Source organism: Carex rostrata, chromosome 8 (genome assembly GCF_964058835.1).
Source record: "Carex rostrata chromosome 8, lpCarRost1.2, whole genome shotgun sequence".
Lineage (NCBI taxonomy): Eukaryota > Viridiplantae > Streptophyta > Magnoliopsida > Poales > Cyperaceae > Carex > Carex rostrata.
The window spans coordinates 12,517,479-12,538,934 of record NC_135925.1 but is presented as its reverse complement, the minus strand read 5'-3'; the positions used below and the strand labels follow the sequence as shown (position 1 = coordinate 12,538,934).

The window sequence follows — 21,456 nt, the reverse complement described above, 5'->3', positions numbered from 1 at the left end:
TCTCACAAAATTAAACTCAATTTAAATTTTTTTAAAATATCTAATTATATTATATCTATACTTTGTGGTGGCTAGGTTAATACTTAATAATTAGCATAATTAGTGGTCATCTGATGTTGTAAAGTTTTATAATTTATAAAATTAGAGAGTGATTTTGGAACTTTTATTTACCGATTTTTACACAACGGATAGCTTTTCTTTTCAACATTCCCAAGTAAACAACAAAAAATAACAATCGGATTCAAGCATATCGTGAATTTTGCACCAACTTCAAAGCACAAATTTAGATTTCTGCATTAAAATCTCAATTAATTTCTATTATGATTTAATACTTGGCAAGTCGAATCGCGCTGAATTTTATGCGAAAAACTCGAGGTAATGTTTGGCAAATCAACTATTTGAAGCACTCTATCATGCTTATCAATGTATAAAGAGGACTCAAAGGCCCATTGCTTTCATGCTCCAATGGAATCTCACATCTTTATTTTCAATTTTAAAGTCCAAACAAACGATCCGAATCACTCAACATGATATTCACATTTAAATGTGCTTAGAGACTAAATTTGATATTTTTTTGAAACTTTTACTATTTTTTAAGATAGCTACAAAATCATTGATTTTAATTTTCTTAAAAAGCAGTGATTTTGTAGCTATCTTAAAAATAGTAAAAAAAAAAATTAAAAATATAAAATTTGATATTTAAGTACATTTTAATATGAATATTATATTGAGTGATTCAGATTGTCTGTTTAAACTTTAAAATCAAAAATAAAAATGCAAAGTACAATTGGAGCATGAAAATAATAAGGTATTTGATTGTCTATAAATTTTAAGTGCAAATTGTATTTCATTTAATAAACTAATCCGTTAAGGTCGTGTTGGAGATGATATTTAGTTCTGTTGGAATCGTTATTGCGAATAAAAACAAATGTCTCCAATTTTTAGCTAAACTGGAGAGGATACGAACCATCTTTAACGACACTTTGACCAGAAATCCAGAATGCTGGATCTGAATGTCATCTCCTTTGGTCTCCGTTCCTTCCTCTCTATTCTGCCGATCAAAAAATTCAAATGATATCATGGGAACAAATCACCATTACGCTCAGATCCATCAACAAAATGCAAACTGCTTCACCAAAAAGCTGATTGCATGGGCTCTCTACTCTCTGATTCCCTTGGCACTCATCCATTTCTACCTCTTCCCCATTTCTCCAGCCCAAACACCTCCACCTATCATAGAGACCACAATTGAACACACCAAGCAAACAAACCCTCAGTGCGACTATTTTAATGGCACCTGGGTCAAATCCACAATCAAACCGTTATATAATGGTATGAGCTGTGGCACAATCAAGAAAGGCCAAAATTGCATGGTACATGGCCGACCTGACACCGGTTACTTGCACTGGAGATGGAAGCCAGATAATTGTCAGATACCCCCGTTTGACCCCACATTGTTTCTTGAACTAATTAATAACCGACATGTGGCATTCATTGGTGATTCGATGGCAAGAAACCAGCTTGAGTCCTTGTTATGTCTGCTTGCAACCAAATCTGAACCGGAGCTTGTGTACAGTGACAGTAAAGAAAACAAGTTCAGACGGTGGGTCTTTAAAGAGTACAATGTGACTGTTTCGGTTTTCTGGTCACCTTTTCTTGTTAAAGGGTTAGAAAAATCAGCAGCATCTGGCTTGAACCATAACAAGTTGTACTTGGATTCCGCCGACGAAAAGTGGGCATCAAATTTGAATAAGTTTGATGTGATGGTATTTTCAATTGGACATTGGTTTTTACATCCTGCAATTTATTATGAGGGAGAAAGGGTTCTGGGCTGCCACCATTGTCCTGAGTTCAACCATACCGAAATTGGCTTCTTTGGTATCTTTCAAAAAGCCATAAATACCACGCTAAAAAAGGTGAAGGATGAACTGAACATGTCTGATAAGTTGGTGGTAGTAACCACCTTCTCACCGGCACATTTTGAAGGGGAATGGGACAAGGCTGGTGCTTGCTCAAAGAAAGAGCCATATAAACAAGGGGAAAAGGAGATGGAGTACATGGATACTGAGATGAGAAAAGTAGAAATAGAAGAAGTCACAGAAGCAGCAAAAGAGATGGAGGCAACAAAAGGAAGGTTAAGAATTGAGGCCCTGGATGTCACAAAGCTGGCATTGATGCGGCCTGACGGGCACCCGGGTCCATATATGAATCCCAACCCATTTGCTGGAGGGAAGAAGGAGAGAGTGCAGAATGATTGCGTGCATTGGTGCTTGCCTGGGCCGATCGATTCTTGGAATGAGATTTTGCTTGAAATTGTTAAGAGATGGAGACATTAGCCTACACCAGCTATGAAAGATCTTGTTCTTTTTTCTTTTGTTTTGTTATTAGCTACTCATATTTGAATTTAGGCTGCTATTATTTTGCTTTCATTTTGTTACCTTGAGGTTTTGTGCTTGTGTGGTGAAAAGATAAAGAAGAAACAATGGGTTTAAATTGCCATCATTTAGCCAGACATCTCTGAGTTCAATTCCTTTTCTTAAAAGAAAATCAGAGAAGTATATTTTTGCACCAGTAATTCAAGGAAAGTGGTAGTATGGTAGAAAAGTGATCTACAAGGAATGTCACTTGTCACTTACCTTAATGGTTAATGACACAGATGAAAATCAAGAAAAAGGGGATGACAAGTATGTAAAAATAATAAAAAAAAAAAACAGAATTGCATTACCAGATTCAAACACACTGCGAAAAAAATATTAAATGTTAAATCAATATGCAGATCCTAACCACCTATCTATTCAAACAAGTTAAAAAGAAAATGTCCCATCATTCTAATACAAAATCACATGATCCTTCTTTCTCTAAGATGGAAGTAATATACGGCCGCCTTCTATGGTGTGATTCACATGACTTATTTCCTCCTTTGCATCTTTAATTTTATGGAAAATAATACCTAAACATTGAAAACCAATAAGGATGTTGCATGGTGCCTGAAACTTCTATAACTGAAAAAAAAAGTGAAATAAAATGGAGACAAGGAAACTTTGCAAACCTAGCAAACTTTGTAAATAGAAAGCAATACATTCGGTACAGGCAAGGTACTAGACCAAATCAACCCAATAGTTAACTGATTCTGAAATATTCGGTTGTATGGGACTCTGTGGAATTATATCATATCCGGGGCACAACCTAGGACCAGCAGGTAACTAACTCTGATTATGAAATCAAACTCATAATGAGAAAAATAAGAAAGAGACAAGATATTGATTGCAAAGTTAAAAAGGGTCTGTGCAATAACTTGTTTTATCAAAATTCATCAACTAAACACCACATCACAGAAATATACTGACTAAAGTTGTACTGAATACAAAATTGTGAAGTCCATACTACTCCAGCATTCAAGTTAGATCAGTCCCAGCACATCCGGTATATTTTGTCCGATACAATAAACACATGGGTTACCAGTTAGATCTCAGTTATTATCTATTTTCCTGGTTATCTCGTCATTCTTTGCAACTAATTGATGTACCAGACAAAGATCAAGGCTTAATTTAAGGCTTAAAAAGTTGAAACAAAAGAAAATGGAAACATACTTTAAGCATCAGAACCAGCACCGAGCGGGAAAGAGAAGATCTCCCTGACGGGTGGAAACTCCACAAGCCCAATATCCATGCCGTAACCCGACACTGGCAACTTCATCTCTCTTAACACAGAGAAAGCCTCAGCCAAACGACCCTTTGGCACCTCCTCTGCCACAACACAACTTGGGACCCAAGCGTCAGCCCGGTACCCCTCCGGCGGTTCCACTCCTTCCTTCTTGATCAACTCACACAGCTGTGCATGCAAACCCAGCAAAGCTGCAGTAGGCACCGGTGCAAAGAACAATGTACCAGTACCAGTACTGATACTAGAGTCTGGAAAGGAGGCTATAGAAGAGAGGGAGATGGGAACGGGGTCAAGGCGAGCAGCAAGAGAACGAAGAGGGGAGAGGAGGCGAAACGGGTCGAGAGAGGAGGAGGAGGCTGGGAAAGAGAGGAGCGTTAGGTGGGGCCTAGCTGAGATGTCGATGAGGTGTGTGCTGAGCTGGCGACGGGCGAGTACGTTCCAGGACTTGAGAACCTGGTTCTCCAAGGCGGGGTCGAAGTAGAGTTCCACGGCGTAGCCAGTGGTGGGGGAGGTGGGGATGGATCCGGTCTGGGGCGGGACTGGAGAGGATTGCGGTGGGTCGAGAACCATCGGGGGTGGTGGGGTCGCCATGTCAGTCATTGATTTGTCGTCGATTGGGTTCTAGTTGACTCGCGCTCTTTGCTCTCCACTGGATTTGGGGGAGTTGAGTTGAGGAAGGAGCCGACGAGGTGGGGCGGTGATTGGTGACAGTGCCTATCCTCTGAGATATCTCATATTTTGCGTGACCGACGTGTCCGGCGCCTATTCGGGGTGACGTAGGGGACCAGTATTATTTGAGCTTTGAGATTCGCGCAGAACGTATTGCAACGGTTGAGGTTTTCCAAAAAGTCACGCAAAATATGAGATATATCAGAGGATGCGAATTCCGGTGGTTGTCGTCTCAAATTACGACGTTTGGATCCTCTGTTGCTCCATGTTAAAGTGAGGATTCGTGTGGTTACTTCTTTGGGTGAACCGTGAACGTATCACATCATAATATCATATGACGTTAAAATCCAAAAGTGAGTTACATGGAGTTGAGAAACGTTGACTGAAAATAAAAATGAAACCCGAGTTCGGAGAGGATCCATCATTTTCGACGGCGAGGGGTGAAAAAAAATATATATATATATGGAATCGGATTTAAACTCATTAATTAATTGGATAGTCGATAAAAAAAAGTATTTTGACTTATATTTTTCAATACTCTGACTTATAATTTACTATGCTTTAACTTATAATTCAAGAATTTTTTTTATTTTAACACTAAATTTAATTCAAACATTCAGAATAGGGACAAAATTTTTTTCAGAAGAGGACAAAGTCGATCAATATCAATAGATCACCACTAAAACTTGAAATCCATAAGGAGCAGCTGCCCCCTTCTGTTCTACTCTGAATCCACCCCTGCCCGAGTGTGTTGAGACTTAGACTTGAGAATTAACGTGAGTAAACATTAAAAAACGTTATTAAGTCACATGACTTTCAATAATATATCACTGTACAAAAAAATTGATACGATAATAATGTTTATTTGCTTAGTTTCTATAGAGCTTTATATTTTTAGTTAATCAACTCAATTATTGTCATCTACTTATTAAAGAGGCATAATAAAAATGTATGAGATATTGAAACTTATGTCTCAAATTGTATGTGATTTTTGGTTCTCTTAGTTCAGAAATACAACATGTCAAATTGTCAACATCAATATGAAAATCAAAATAAATAAGTTAAATTATAGGAGTATGGTAATTGTACCTCAAACAAAATCTCTGAGCGCGTCTCTCAAGTAGTTTAACAGAAAAAAAAACTTCCAGTGTTATCTAACTTTCATTTCCAGCACTAATATCCAAACATTTAAAGTTTTGTTATAACATTTTACAATGCTACTCGCAAGCATTTAAACCTCTATCTGCAAGCATTAAAATTCTAACTACTTTTGTTTTCAAGCCAAAAATGGAAAAATTCCTTTCACCCACTTTTTTTTTTCTCTGATCATTCTCATATATTTTTTCGATAATCCATGATGAATTTTGCGAATCTAAAAATATGAACATTTTTTACTTGATTTTCTCTTTCAAATGAGATCCATGAAGAATAACTTTGGAGTTATATTTGTGTCGTAATTTTTTTTACCACTTTAAATCTCTGTGACTTTCAGTTTTTTTTTTATTTTGGTTCAAAATAATATAAACCTCATGTAGAAGCATATAAACCTCATTAATAACACTTTAAATCTCTAGAATAAAATATATAAACCTCATGTACAAAGAATTTAAACCCCAATAATTACACTTCAAAGCATATAAACCTCAACAATAACACTGCATTTACAAAACATATAAACCTAATGTACAAAGCCTTGAAAATTTTAATGATTGTAGACTGAGATTTAAAAACTTGAAAATTGAAAGTGTTCATGAGTTTTACTTTAAAAAGAACAAATGACTTTAAAATTACTCAAAAATATTTCTTCATGGATCTTATTTGAAAGATAAAATCGAATAGAAAACGTTCGTATTTTTAAATGCGTAAAATTCATCACGAATCGCCGAAAAAATAAATTATAATGATCCAAGAAAAAATAAAAAATAATGGGTGAAAAGAATCTTTCATTTTTTTTTTTGCTTGAAGACAAAAGTAGTTGAGAGTTAAAACTATCTATAAATGCTTTCAGACATAGGTTTATATGCTCGCGAGTAACATTTTAAAATATTATAAACATAGCTTTAAATGTTTGGATATTAGCATTGGAAATGGAAGTTAGACAATATTGAAAGATTTTTCTGTTAAACTACTTAGGAGACGCGCTCGGATATAATGGCTCGGAGTACCAGAACATTTCTCTAAATTATAAATAACTTGACATAGTGATGAAATAACAAAATTTACGAAAAATTTGTGAATAGTTCAGATTTTTTAACACCAATCACTATAATTTAACAATCTATGAATAGGCCTACGGACTTCCACTAAAAAAAAACATATATCCAATACCTCATATTTTATATATTCGTTTTCAAAGTCCGAACTATTGATCCGAACCGCTCAATATGATATTTATACTAAAATATGCATGGAGATAAAATTTGATAATTTTTGGAAAATTTTTACTATTTTTTAAGATATGTACAAAATCACTATTTTTGGACTGTTAAAAAAACAATGATTTTCTACCCATCTTAAAAAATAGTAAAAAAATTCCAAAAATTATATAATTTTATCTCCAATTATATTATAGTATAAATATCATGTTGAATGGTTCGGATCGACAATTTAGACTTTGAAAATAAAGATATAAAATCTAAGATATGATGAAGTATGAAAGGTATGAGGCATTGGAATCCTCCTCATATTTAATATACATATCATTGACAAATTAACAAATTTTTATGCATACGTTGTTTTTTATATTAGAATCTGAAGCCTTTCTATTTTTTATATTTCTCATGAATTATAGAGAGACAAGGATATATGCGAGCCTTTTCACAATGCACCGTATTTTATTATCTAATCTCTCCTCAGTGGAGAGAGGATAACATAGTGTCATTATTCTTTTTGAATAACAACAGATTTTAATTCTACATTTTTTTTCTCTTTCATTTTAAAGTGGTCAAATTAAGCTCTCTTTTTTCGGTAAAAAAAGACATAGAGAAGTTGGAAATGAAAGTCATCTCTTCTTCAACTTTCCTATTCATTTTAACTTAGTAAAATATCTTGTGGGATATTTCAAATCAGTCCCTCTTTTTGTGAAAAAAAAAAGTAAACTTGGATTATTTAAATAATCTAATATTTTTATTTTTGCACATTTCTTTAATAATATACAAATTATATTCGTATTACTTACAAAATTTACAAATTTATGTTTATTTTCGAAAATCTCAATAATTTATGTAAATTATTTGTACTACAGAAAATGAACTGATTTTAAATTGCACTGTGGTTAGTGGGTATGATTATTTATATATTTTGGAACATTAGATTATCAATGGTACGATATCCTCTGAAAGTGGAAAGTAAACCCAAAAAATAAAAATAGGCTTTACACAAAGTATATAGTGAAGCATGAAGCTTGGCCACATGAAATCTCTGTGGTTAATATGTTTGACGTTACTCAATCTGAACCGTTGCACTTACATGTCATCTCGTCACGCAGCAGATTTAAGTGCACATGGGCCCGCCTGGCACTCTCATGTTTAGCTGTACCTTAACTGCTGTGGCACTTACCTGTGTAACAAAATTGTGGTTGTAAGCTGTAAACTTGTAACCACTGTCACAAGATTCGCAAATTATTCACGAATTAAACTCGAATAATTTGTTTTTTTTTGTGATGCCGAACCGAACGTCGAATTATTCGATTGACCTAATTAAACCCAAATAATTCGCAAATTTTACAATTATTTCCCAAATTTTACTAATTATTCACAATTTTTTCTCAGAACATTTTTTTTTGTGCTCTCTGGTCTGAATAATTCCGAATTATACCCAAATTATTTCCGAATCACAAATTTTTAACCTCACCTCACCAAACCCGAATAATTCATTTGTCACTATAACCACATCATACGAAACCCAGTAGTAAAAAATATCCCAGAAAAAAAAAAAAATTGGATGTTCTTCAAATTAACCTATGTAATATGGGTAGCTGTGGTAGGAATAGGGACGAAGTGCAGTTGTAATCCTGTAACACTGTTTTATACTTTTATTATGCAAATAAAACTCCTACCGGAACTTTCCAAAAAAAATAAAATAAAATGAAATTCATTCCTGGCAAGAGAGCAGGTTTTAGCACCATGTTCTTTTTTTTCTACTTAAAAAGAAGAAGAAAAACTAATAGACCCAAGATCTAACATTCTAATCAGATTAATTAATAAACCCACATGAAATCCCTGTCATTTCATTGTAATAGGCCATTGAATTTTTATATTTTAGTGATGGCAGTTGACACCACTCCTTAATGGACAAATATTCTTTCAGATATTGGACGGTGAGGTCTGTAATTTTACTGTCGAGATTAACTCAGGAGGAGGCCAGTATTATTTTTTCTCAAAGAAAAAATAATACTGGCCTCCTGCGCTATCCCCGAATAGGAACCAAAAAGCATCCGGAAATGAGAAATCACATTGCAAGGACCTTTTGTACCACTGTCAATAACATAGTGATATAGTACGTGAGTTATTCGCGTATTAAACGTTTTTTTAATGTTTTTGAACCGAACTCTGAATAAAAAGCAAAAAAACGTATAATACGTTTTATTCGTGAATAAAATGCGAGTCACATATTATTCGCGAAAAAAACATCAATTTTTTTTTTTTTTTTTGGTTTTTTTTTGTGAGGTTTTTTTTGGCTTCCTTGTTGTACCGAATCATTCCCGAATTATACTCAAATCAAGAATTTTTGAACTCGCCGAACTGAACCCGAATTTTTGTCACTATGTCAATAAAAGCCAGAACTGGTACGCTAATAGTTGTTACCAAAATTGTCCCTAGTCCCTACCTCCCAAAGCAATGTTGTACCAAAGTTTGGAGGCACGTTGCTTTAGGAGGGTGTATATTGGTACCCAAACTTATGCCCCTACCTCCTAAAGCAACATTGTGCAAAACTACATACAAAAGATTATGCAATAAAATTGAGACCATAAAGGAAAAATATTTATCAATATACACCCTCCTTTATGCTTTGATTTTTCAATACAATAGACAGCTATCAAGAACATACCAGGGTCAGTATAATATGAACAGACATCCCAGTCATGCAGAGTACATTCTAGAACTTCTGTACATGTTTAGGAAATTATGAAATGCAGCCTTTACAAATTATGAAGCTCCAAAAGCAAATCAAACGAGGAAAAAAAAACTGAAAAAGGAAATTTAAAAGAAGTATTCTATAGCCTCATATTGGCATAGGTGACAAATTGAAGCTCCTTAACACACTCTTCCATGGTCGGCCTCCCTGTACTTTCCATGGAAACGCATCGTGATGCGAGCTGTGCAAACATGACTACCGATTCAATTGTGTACGAGTTTTTTGATATCTCTGGATCGACCACTTTGCGCAATTTTTTCCTGTCATTTAAGATCTGATGTACCTGAATTTAACACAATAAATACCCACTGTTAATATAAGAAATGAAGATTTTTTTTATTTCTAGATAGCAATCATTAAAATTTAGTCTGGTACAGCGGTACATGAACTTCCCTCGGGGCCTCGGGGTAATAAATCCGTACTGAGGTAATCAATCTGTCTTGATCCGTTAACAAAGGATCAATTGGTACTAATACAGCTTGGTATTGTACCAATTGATCTAGATGTATCAGATGTTACCTTAAAAATAAGATTTTGATTAGCTGGGCCTTGACTCAAATCAATTGCTTTGCGCCCGGTTAACAGCTCAAGAAGAACTACACCAAATGCGTAAACATCACTCTGCACTGTCAACTTTCCTGTCTGTACATGTTGTTTCGAAAGATGAAGCTGAAAATTTAAAATATGAAAGCAACAATTTGAAGAGGATCATGTTGGGAGATTGAAATATTTACTGACCAATGCATACTCAGGATCGAAATAGCCGAAAGTGCCAAGAACCCTTGTAGTGGAATACAAGTCAGTATCTTTTGCCATTAGCTTTGCAAGCCCAAAATCTGAAATCTGAAAATTTTACTTATTTAAAGACCATTGAACACCTCATCGAACGATATATAATTTATTCTATCCTTAAATATACCTTCGGTTCATAGTCATGATTAAGAAGAATATTACTAGACTTGAAATCTCTATGTACAATGGGTACACCGATATCGGATTCAGAGTGGAGGTAAGCAAGTCCTTTTGCTGTTCCAATTGCTATCTTTAGCCTTAAAGGCCAATCAAGTTTCACCTCACCTGCTCAGTAATAGAAATGATAACTACTGGTTAATTTTTGTTTCTAAGTTTTCTTTTGAAGAAGAAAGCAATTAAATACCCTTATTTATCGAAAAACCCTAATATAAATTGTAAAATTATAGTTGGAAATGAACATTATTTACAAAAATAAGCAGGTACTAAGAAATAATTGGGAAAAATTTAACCCCAAACCTACCATTTAGCAAGTCTAAGAGATTTCCTTTTGGCATAAATTCATATACTACGAATCTATCTTTCCCGTCTGCACAGTATCCGATGAGTGTAACTAAATTTGGATGGTCTAGTCGGCTCAAAATATCCACTTCCACTCGAAATTCACGCTCTCCATCGGCTTGCCTGACTGATGGCAGGTCCATTTTCTTAATGGCAACCACCTTCTCATATGAGCAAATATTTCAGAACTAATGACATTATTATATATTTATTTATTTATATATAAAGCCTTAGTCCTTGCTACAGTGCTCAAGTGATCTGTCAAATCTATTAAAAAAACATTCTTCTATGATCTTCAAATTCATTAAAAAAACTATGTTGCTTGGTTCATTTTTATTGATTGAAAGTTTCAACATCAGGGTTGGAAATTCAATCACAGAACACAGCGTAGCATGTGTGTATATTCATAATTAAACACTGTTTAAAAGATTGCTTTGTGAAAGAACAGAAGCTCAAACAAGGTTTTTACGGACCTCTCCATCCTTCAAAATTCCCTTGTAAACTCGACCGAAACCTCCAACACCAATCAATTTTTTCTCACTAAACCCATCAGTGGCCTCTTCCATTTCCTTTAGAGTGTATACCATCGAGCAATTGCGCTTTTTTGAAGGGGGGCTTTGATCTTTTAGCTGCCAGAACTCAATAGGCTTATATACCCCTACCAAAAAAAGTTTATTGTGAATAAAAAATTCAGAAAACGTTTTTAGAAAAATAGTAGGAAATTATGGAATATACATTACATACAGGGATTTATGTGATCGAATGATTTTGTTCTCCTCCTTTTCTTCCATGAAGAAACTATATTAAATGGCATCTTGGCAAAACCAATAATGCTCAATTTGTTTTAATTCCTATAACCAATTACAATAATATATCAGGTTTGATTATATGTTACAAAGACAGAAACATTATGAACTGTCATAAGAATTTCCATATATGAACTGACACAGAAAGCTATCTAAATTAATCCAAAATCTCCTCAAATCTTACACAAATCAAAGAAGAAATGAAAGCCAAATAACATCAAAGAATAGGAAATGATTACCTGAATGGAGGAACCCAATGATCCTTCAAGGTCCCCACTATTCCAACAAAAAATAGAAAAAGCTGGGAGCTTTTTAAAACACAGAGCAAACGCTAGAGAGGAAGGAAGAGACAAGAGAGCAAGTTAGAGCACAAAGCAAAGAACCAGTCTTTCTGATTTACTAACAAAGGAGACCTCACTGTTGCGAACTTAATCTCCACGCACCAACCAAATCACCAAACTTTTTTGCACAGGAGTGAAGGGTCAGAAATAAAGCAAAAAATGAGGGACTTGTAAGATAAGAAAGAAGCTTAATTGATGTATGGGGTTTTTCTTAATGAGGTACCATAGAAGGGGGAGAGGTCGCTTTTCTAGCGAATAGACAGCGATGGAGGAAACGTGAGGAGATTAGTGGATTCTGGTATAGAGCCGTTACAGAGAAGCTTTCAAGCTTTACGACTTAATTTGGTTTAGAATACAAGTTTGGAACATTTTTCTGGGGAGCAATGAAAAACGGTACCAGCACAAAAGATATTCTACGTTTTTAATTTTAATTTAAAAACAAATGGCGCGCTTTTGGTGTTATTAATTATTTGGTTCTTGAAATTGATAGAAAGTAGGTGGAATGTACATTCAATGGGGTAGTATTATGTACGCTTCTTCAAAAATAATGAAAATAAAACAAATCAGGCCATTCACTTGATATATTATTTTATCTATAGTGGGGCAGGGCTGGTCGCAACTGTATCTTAGACAATAGGTACATATACCATTGCTGACTAATGAGATGTTAATTTTTTTTTTTTAGTGCGGAAATAAAAAATAATTATAATGAGAATGAATTGGTAAAAAAAATATATTGAATATGTCTAGATTTTAGAGCAAGATATATTTGTTGTTTTAATTGAACAAATACATTGTTAATAGAGGATAAATTATAAATAGCATAAATTACACATGAAATTTACAAAAAATTTAAACCATATGGGGGCTAAGGTCTAGGAGCGGATCTATGTATTGTCCGGGAGACACTAAGTCATTCCTATGTTTTAAAAAAAAAATTAACATGTATATTGAAATTTAATCGAATTTATTTTAGATTTTAACATAGTTTAGTCTCCTCGTAAATTATTACGCGCGTGCTTGTTGTCTAGAGGATGGAATTTTAATTTGTTATTGTGGAGACTTGAGTTCAAGCTCTAGCCGTGTACTATGTATTAACAATTTGAATTCCCCTACCTAAATTTTTAGTTTCGCCCCTATTATGATCCCCTCGTCCCGCTAAAATCCTCTTCTATTTTTGGTGGTAATTAAATTGTTAACACAATTTGGAGGTATTAGGTAATTTTCTACAATTTATCGGTATTTAAATTATTCTAGTAATTTGGTAATGTATCAGTCTTCTAATACTTAAATTACTTTAAATTGCTAAAAATGGTATTGTACTAACTGATATTAATATTTTATTCAAAAAAAAAAAAAACTGATACTAATTCCGACTATTCCAAAAGGGAAAAAAACTGGTTTACTGAAATTTGTATATTTATTTGTCACGATCAATGATACCGAAAGATTTTTATACTAGCAAAAAAAGGTCAGCTTTACACGGGCTCTACATAACCTCTGGTATTATAAAATTTAAAAGTTCCAGCTGGTATAGGATCAAAACTCATTATTATACCTTTTAATTTAATTTAATTAATGGTGACAACTGACAAGTCTTCTCGACTTTCAAACGGACTTGGCTCCAACCTCCAGTTTAGACAGGTATGGTCCTGGGCTCGTGGGCTGAAGAACTGGCCTTTGTTTAACAAAATTTTGTAGAAGCAGAATTTCTAAAATAAGGCCCGTTACAAGATTCTTTTCAGGGCCTCTAGGTCTAGGCCCAATATGAAATATATGACTATATGAGGAAAACAAAGTATAGGCCCATTAAGTCCAGCAGAAGCGCAAAACAACCAAAATACTCGCATTTGACCGAGTGCGTATCCTCTGAGATATCTCAACTTTTGCGTGACCGACGTGTCCGGTGCCTACTCGGGGTTGATGTAGGGGTCTTGTATTATATGTGCTTTAAGATTCGTGCAGAATATATTTAAACGGTTGGGATTTTCCATAAAGTCATGCAAAGTTTGAGATATCTCAGAGGATACGAATTCGCATTTGACCCGCAGTTTGCTGGAAAAGAAAGAAGAAATTTCTCTCGCGCGTGTCTGCCTCTGAACCGCAGGTGCCAAGCGCTAAGATTCGCGGCGTCTCTTCCCCGGAGATTCAAAGCTAAAACTCGACTAGTTTAGTCGTTCTCAGTTGCAGGATTCTTCGACGAGGCAGATGCAAAATATGGGATCGGCGGAGACCTCGCAGCAGCTGGAAGAATTGTTCGATAATAAGAAGAAACCGGTCAAGAACCCTTTCGTCCCAATCGGTGCTTGTCTTCTTCCCATTTTATTCCTTTTCTTTTACCTGATCGATCCGTTGTTGCTAGTTACCTGCTGTTCAAATTCGCTGTAAACACGTTTGTAAGCTGGTTTATTCTCGGAGGTCTTGGGAAATTCCATTTAGGATTATTTGATGTTGCTAATCGGCTATTGCTCAAGTAAAAAAAATTCTGATAAACCTCATTAATTTTCTTTAAGGGTACTGCTAGCATTTGGAATGTGTAATTGTTAATTGTTTGATTCTTGTCCATGATAGCTTTGTTGTAATGGTTAGAGGTCGACTGTGTAGATGCTAATATCACTGGATCCATAATATGTATTGCGGGGCTAGGTAGATGTTAATTTGCGTCATCATTGGATCCATAATATGTATTGCGGGGCTAGGTAGATGCTAATTTGCGTCATCATTGGATCCATAATAACATTTGCTAGTAGTTAGTAAATTATGGAAGAGTAGCTTTATTAATAGTGTTCTTTCAACTCGTGGTGTCAACCAGTCAGTCATAAATCCTGATTAAATTGTTATCCACATTATCTGAATATGGTTCTGAAAATAGATCCAGGTACAAAATGCAGCTTTGCCATTGGTCAAAATTGATGTTATGGTTCTCTATCATTGTTAGATTTGATGCAGTTACCCAGATTGAAACTAGATAATGACATGGATGGAGATCAAACCTGAAATAATCAGTTTTATTGTACAAGATTATTATTACTACTGCTGTCAAACTATTTGGTGTGCCTTGATTAGTTTTAGTGCTTTCCTATAATGAACTAAATTTCTAGCTTCCGTCACTACTAACTGCAACTGTAGACACCAAGAAATAATCAGTTGTTTCTTTCTTTCCTGGTAAGTTTATAATCTATTATATTATTTAGGTCTCAACCGAGCTGGTTAGTTCCTTTTGACCAGTTATAAGGACTCATATAAACAGGTCTATTTTGGGTGATTTCTTTGTTCAAGCGAAGACATAACATGAACACAATAATGTTTAGGAAGCTAATCAACTACATTTCTTTATGTTGTTTATACTTTATATATGCAATCAATTACCTAATAGTAATATATTGTTTTTGTACCAGGTGCTCTGATAACAGCAGGTGTGTTGACAGCCGGTCTGATAAGCTTCAGACAAGGGAATTCACATCTTGGCCAGATGCTGATGCGGGCCCGTGTTGTTGCTCAAGGTGGAACTGTTGCATTAATGGTGGGCAGTGCATCCTATTATGGTGAACACTTTACAGGTGCTAAGAAACAAGAAAAATGAGAATTTTTTTAGATTTTGTTCTTTGGATAAAATGCTCTTGCTTACTAGAGGATTTTTTTGGTTTGTTACTTAAATGGCCACTCTAAGCTTATTTGTTTTCTCCAGCCGAGGTATTCGGAGAAATAGTATGCAAATTAATGGCCTGCTTAAATAATGCAAAAGTGAAACGAGTGTATGCGCAGAGCTATCTGAATATGAAATGCCCCACATTATACTTGTGTTAGTAGTAGCGGTATATTCTGTTACAGCATATTGGTCTCCGGTTTCATTGTCATTTGTGTGAATTCTACGTATCGTCAAATACACCCTTTGGTCTCTGGTTTCGTTGTTCTGTGAATCTGCATGATTGGATAATATTAATGAGGTTCATGGCAACTGTTACTGCCCATTGGAGAATTTGTCATTCTCATGACTAATGCTAATCTCTTATGTTGTTTAAGATGATTATTGTTTACCATGTGTTCTAATCTCTTATGCCCCATACTTAATAGCAGCTTTACTAGCGTCATTTTGACACCAGTTCCGATTGGCTACATTACCAGGTTATTAAACTTACTTTTTTTCAACTTATTGTGTTTTTGTGCGTGTGTGTTTTAACTTGAATCTCGGTTTCTCAAAAGAGAAAATTGTCCAGATTTTCACCCAATTTTTATAGCTGTCAACTTGTTTGATTTGGGGTACAAAACTAGGTCCATTAAAATCTGTTCTCTTCCAATAGTGAACAGCTTGGTCTCTATTCGAAAGTCTTGGAATATGGAGATCCTAGTAGGTCCCTGGCAAGAAATTATAAAGCTTGTGGTTGTGGGCATGCCCAATAATTGGAACCACAACAAGGCAGATAAATCCACTGGACACATCTAGGATTGCTAATTTGCCATATGCATTCAAATATTTAATTCTAACGACAGAGATTTACAAAGGTAGAATTTAGGGGATCCAAACAGCTATATGGTTAAATCTCGTTCTCTGATCATAAATTAATATGAGGTCCTGTCAAATATAAGTCTACTTTTTATTTGGTAATTTTAATTCTATAAATGGTTGGAACAAACTTCTAAGTTGAAATTTTTTTAATAACCAGTATTTAGTCTAGTAACAAAGTCTTTTGTGTTAGAAATCGTATGTTTAAAAAAATTTCTTGTGAATATTAAATAGTTATAATTTAACTTTCAATCTTTACTCATAAATTGAAACATTTTTATTGAAATAAGGAAATTCTCAGTCATTGTATGTGAACTTATTTTTAGTTAGCAAGTAATTCTTGTCCGGTACAAGTTCATTTTTATTTAATATTTATAAGCGAGAGGAACAAACTATCAAACTTAAACCTTTTTTTACTGCAAGAGTTCTCAGTCATAAATCATAACTCATAATCGACAAACTTTATAATTTTATAATTTGGACATTTTCTATTTATTCCTTTTTCCTAATAATCTATCTCTTCAGCTCACTCCTGGCATTTCAGGCGATGAGCCGATGATGTGAAAATCCCCCCTTTTCAGATCAAACCTGAACCATTCAATGTAAAATTACACGATCTTAAAATGGCGTTCTATATTTCAAATACGCTTGAATTTTTTTTATCACCCTGCTGGGATTTTATTCTATTTCCTGCGGTACAGTACGGGATGCGCACTTCCTTTCGGCTAACAAAACTTCATGAGGACCAGTGCTGCAAACGAATCAAACCGAATCAAACTTATTCAGTTTGAATTTGAGTTTGAATAAGATTCAAATTGAACTGGTTTGATTTGTTTCAGAAATACAAGTTTTTCTAATCAAAGTTAATCAAATTACGAACTACAAACTTTTTTGGCAGCCATAATTATATTGGTAGTTTATGCACTAGTTTTTTTTTCGCGGAACAAAATTCACATAGTTTCATTTTACCTTTCACAAATTCACATGGATGGATTATGGGCCAGCTCAAGATTTTTTTACCTTTTATGCTACTGGATTGATTAAAATCACGGCATAGATCTAGTTAAATGGAACTTATTCCATTGTTAATTTGTTACGCTACTGAAATATTTTCCTATTAAGTTATTATTATATTAACAATTTTGAGCTCTGATATAAGTTTGGTTCCTGCATTATTAAAGATTGGTTAAATCCATTAGTTGCATTATTTGAGATTCGAACCTAAATAGTTCGCGAATCAATTTCGAAAGGATTATACCCAGTTTGAGTTTGATTTGAATAAGATTCGAACCGAACTGATTTGATTTGTTTCAAAACGAACTAATTTCAAATCAAATTAATTGTGAACTTTTTTTCGAATCAAATTCAAATCATGAACTGCGAACTTTTTGTGCAGCCCTACTCATGGCAGTGGAAAATCCCATTTTTGAACTGACAAATGTTGTAGTAGTCTAGTTCTATGTGGTGATAATTATATTCTGAGGCACTGTACTATATTCCGACCGCTGTCAAGCATTTAAAAAAGAAAAGAGATCTGTGGACAAATTACTTCAAAATGAAACGACGATTTATGTAGGAACTTTTGTTTCATCTATCCTGATTTTTAAAATCTGTAACAATAATATTCAAGTTTTGACAATTTTTATAACATTTTTTCTATTTTTTAAACGCATCTGTTCACAAGCTATTTTGAACTCATACATTCAGAAAAATTAAAAATCTTGAAAAAAATTCTAAGCACCAACGCATCTTATTGAGCACAAGCATTTCAAATGCATACGTTCAAAATCAGAGGCGGAGCTACATTCAAAAAATGAGGGTCAATTGACCTCCATTTATTTGGAATTTTTTTGAACTTATACACAATTTTCTATATAGTATAGGGTAAAATGTTGTAGATACGGTAATATTGGCCTCCATTCGCAGCATGAAAATTTTATATGACTGATTCCTATTCGTATTTGATCCTCATAACTTGTAAGTCTGGTTTCCAAAATGAAATGCGAACACATAATTTCACGATTCAACCTGAATGCATGTGTTCAAATTAAATTATGTACGCATGCGTTCATAGTTTATTCTAAACATACGAGTTCAATGCGCTGCCTTCAAACTATTTATTTTCTTATTTTTAGAAAACTTTGTCTATATTTTCCAGTTGTTTAAATGCTCAAGTTTATAACGACTTGTAAATTTATTTATCCAATAAGTATATATTATTCTTAAATTTTTCTAAATGAAAATATTGTTGTTAAGCTTTTAAAAACCAATGCATGCAAAAAAAAAAAAAAAAAAAAAAATCATTTTGTAGTACATCGTAGAGTCATTCGATCATCAGAATCTTATGTTTAGATGTATACAAAATTGCTATAATTGAAATATTAATGTTCATTCAAACAATGCTTTTGTTATTTAGAATATCTAAGATAATGCTAATTTTCTATTTATTGTGAAAAAAATATGGTTTTTGTAAAAAAAAAAAAAAAAAAAAAAATTGGTGCGATCTCTACTAGATCTGAATTCTGCTTGGTCCGGACAGAACTTGTTATGGCAGAGGGACAATCCCATCCTTGTCACTTGCAGAGTTGTCCTCGACAGATTTGAGTGTAGTTGTTCGGGTTCAACAAGGTCATAATTCCGTTTTATGCCAATTTGTCAACTTATTCTAGTTTCGATGGTTACCTAATCCTGTACCATTCTGCTTCGACCTTTTCTTCTTACATGAAGAATCCATCAATCCATCTATCAATCTATCAATTCCCGTACCCATCCATCAATCAGTCGCACGACCAAATTTTAGCTTTACGACTAGTGGTGCATGCATAGTACGTATCTTTTTGAATTGGTTATATAGAGTGGTTAATATAACATCAGTGTCATTTCAGTCTATATAACACCAACTCCAAAACCTATCAAATCGAGTTCAAATAGTGAATCCAAATCGTTCAAACTGATCTACTTCATTAGTTGTGCGTTTACATGTAAAATTTATAAGTTTTTGAGTTTATTTGATATCAAGTCAAGCGGTCAAATGTTTGAGTTTTTAAGTTAATTTTAATACATTCATTTTTCAATTTTTTTGCCGCTTGATTTAATACTAAAATAACTTGGAAATATAAAAAGTTTGCATATAAACGCATCACTCATAAAGTAAATTGGTTTGAACGGTTTGGATTCACCATTTAAACTCGATTTGATAGGTTTTGGAGTTAGTGTTATATAGACTGAAATGACACTGATGTTATATTAGCCATACTCGGTTATATATATAAGAGATTTGTTTTCAAATTCATGTCAGATTATAACTGACGACTTATTAGATCTCATTCTACCCGGTCACTGGTCAGGTTGAATAAATAATATTCTATTATTTGTTTACATGAGATGAGATTAGTGTTTGGTAAATGCCCCCGGGGGCCCAACCCGGACCGGTCCGCTCGTGCCCGTGCCCGGACCGGACCGTGCCCGTGCCACGGGTATGCACGGGTACACGGGTACACGGGCACGGGTATTAAACGGGCCGGACCCGGTTTTTTGGAAAAATACCCGTGAGACCCCGGACCCCTGTACCCGTAACCCGTACCCGTGACGCCCGTGCCCGTGAACCCGTGCGCCCGTGCCCGTGAGCCCGTGGCAGTTTTTTTTTTTTTTTAACTTTTGATCTAAAATTCAAAATTTAAACCTAAATTCCCTCCATTTCTGTTTTTTAAATACTGTTTTTTAATTTCTGTTTTTTAAATTTTATTTTTCTTATTTCTGTTTTTTAAATTCTGTTTTTTTATTTCTGTTTTTTATTTCTGTTTTTCTTATTTCTGTTTTTTTATTTCTGTTTTTCATATTTCTGTTTTTTATTTCTGTTTTTCTTATTTCTGAATTTTATTTCTGTTTTTCTTATTTCTGTTTTTTATTTTTGTTTTTCTTATTTTTGTTTTTTTTTATTTCTGTTTATTTTATTTCTGTTTTTTCATTTCTGTTTTTTTTTTAAATTCTGTTTTTTAAATAAGAAACAGAAATAAAAAACAGAAATAAAAAACACAGAAATAAAAAAAACATAAAAAAAAAACAGAAATAAAAAAAAGAAATAAAAAACAGAAATAAGAAAAACAGAAAAAAAAAACAGAAAAAAGCAGAAAAAAACAGAAAAAAAAAAATCGGATCCGGACCCGGACCGCCCGGCCCCCCGCACCCGGACCGTCCTGCCTCCGAACCCGTGACGGGCATGGGTATTAAACGGGCAGGGCAGGATTTTTGAAAAAAAAACCCGTGATGCCCGGCCCGTTTTGCCCGTGTGCCCGTGACCGTGGCTACCCGTGCCCGTGCCCGGGTTTTGCCCGGACAGCCCGGCCCGGCCCGTTTACCAAACACTAGATGAGATTGATATTAGATGTCATTCTACGGTTCTACCCGGTCAGGTTGAATAAATAATATTCTATTATTTGTTTACGTGAGATTGATCTGTTTTTTTTAGAAAAGTGACAAATGAATTATTCGGGTTCGGTTTGGCGAAGTTAAAAATTTGTGATTTGGGAATGATTCAGAATTATTCGGACTAGAGATCTCAGTCCTGCAAGAGAGAAAAAAAAAATATCCTGAAAAAAGTTCGGGAAAAATTCAGGAATAATTTGTAAAATTTCTGGAATAGTTTGTAAAATTCGTGAATTATTCAGGTTTAATTTGGTCAAAGTTCGGTTGACCGAATAATTCGGCGTTCGGATTGACATCACCAAAAAAATGAATTATTCGGGTTTAATTCGCGAATCTTGTGACTATGGTTCTGAGAGAGTCCGAGTCCCCCCGGTACTTGAGGTTCAATTTTAAAAACGGACAGCCCAGATTAATCTCAACTGAGCTAAATTTAATTTTTTGAAACTATAGGAAATCTGCTTTAAGATTCGTGCTAAGTTAAAAAAAATTGATCTGGATTTATCACTTGCTCCTCTGATATCTAGGTGCTACGGATTCTGTTCAGAGACACGGATCATAATATTTTGACCCAAGTCTGATCCGAACGGATCACGACTCGACT

The 21,456-nt window shown here is 34.4% G+C and overlaps 3 protein-coding genes and 1 long non-coding RNA gene across 6 annotated transcripts; 2 read left to right on the top strand and 2 right to left on the bottom strand.

The window, feature by feature from the left end:
• The first annotated feature begins 1,028 nt into the window (after positions 1–1,028).
• LOC144558365 (xyloglucan O-acetyltransferase 1-like) lies at positions 1,029–2,460 on the top strand. The gene has a single exon (XM_078307200.1). The coding sequence runs from the start codon at positions 1,080–1,082 to the stop codon at positions 2,334–2,336; it is 1,257 nt and encodes a 418-aa protein (XP_078163326.1). The 5' UTR covers positions 1,029–1,079; the 3' UTR covers positions 2,337–2,460.
• A 335-nt stretch (positions 2,461–2,795) lies between these two features.
• LOC144558366 (RNA ligase/cyclic nucleotide phosphodiesterase family protein) lies at positions 2,796–4,374 on the bottom strand. 2 transcript variants are annotated; one of them, XM_078307202.1, is made up of 2 exons: positions 3,591–4,374; positions 2,796–2,996 (listed from the first exon to the last, which is right to left on the bottom strand). In XM_078307202.1, the coding sequence occupies exon 1, from the start codon at positions 4,261–4,263 to the stop codon at positions 3,592–3,594; it is 672 nt and encodes a 223-aa protein (XP_078163328.1). In that variant the 5' UTR covers positions 4,264–4,374; the 3' UTR covers positions 2,796–2,996; position 3,591. The 2 variants fall into 2 exon arrangements, with proteins under 2 accessions (XP_078163328.1, XP_078163327.1); XM_078307201.1 differs by having other exon boundaries at positions 2,796–2,950; positions 3,591–4,372.
• A 5,053-nt stretch (positions 4,375–9,427) lies between these two features.
• LOC144558599 (Protein kinase superfamily protein) lies at positions 9,428–12,127 on the bottom strand. 2 transcript variants are annotated; one of them, XM_078307443.1, is made up of 8 exons: positions 11,825–12,127; positions 11,524–11,630; positions 11,253–11,437; positions 10,742–10,940; positions 10,388–10,545; positions 10,207–10,311; positions 9,988–10,110; positions 9,428–9,751 (listed from the first exon to the last, which is right to left on the bottom strand). In XM_078307443.1, exons 2-8 carry the CDS (start codon positions 11,591–11,593, stop codon positions 9,548–9,550), a joined length of 1,044 nt encoding a protein of 347 aa, XP_078163569.1. In that variant the 5' UTR covers positions 11,594–11,630; positions 11,825–12,127; the 3' UTR covers positions 9,428–9,547. The 2 variants fall into 2 exon arrangements, with proteins under 2 accessions (XP_078163569.1, XP_078163570.1); XM_078307444.1 differs by lacking the exon at positions 11,524–11,630 and having other exon boundaries at positions 11,825–11,976.
• Positions 12,128–13,966: 1,839 nt separating this feature from the next.
• LOC144558296 (uncharacterized) lies at positions 13,967–15,382 on the top strand. Its single transcript, XR_013512880.1, has 2 exons — positions 13,967–14,228; positions 15,325–15,382. It is a non-coding gene; the product is annotated as an uncharacterized LOC144558296 (long non-coding RNA).
• Positions 15,383–21,456: the final 6,074 nt, after the last annotated feature.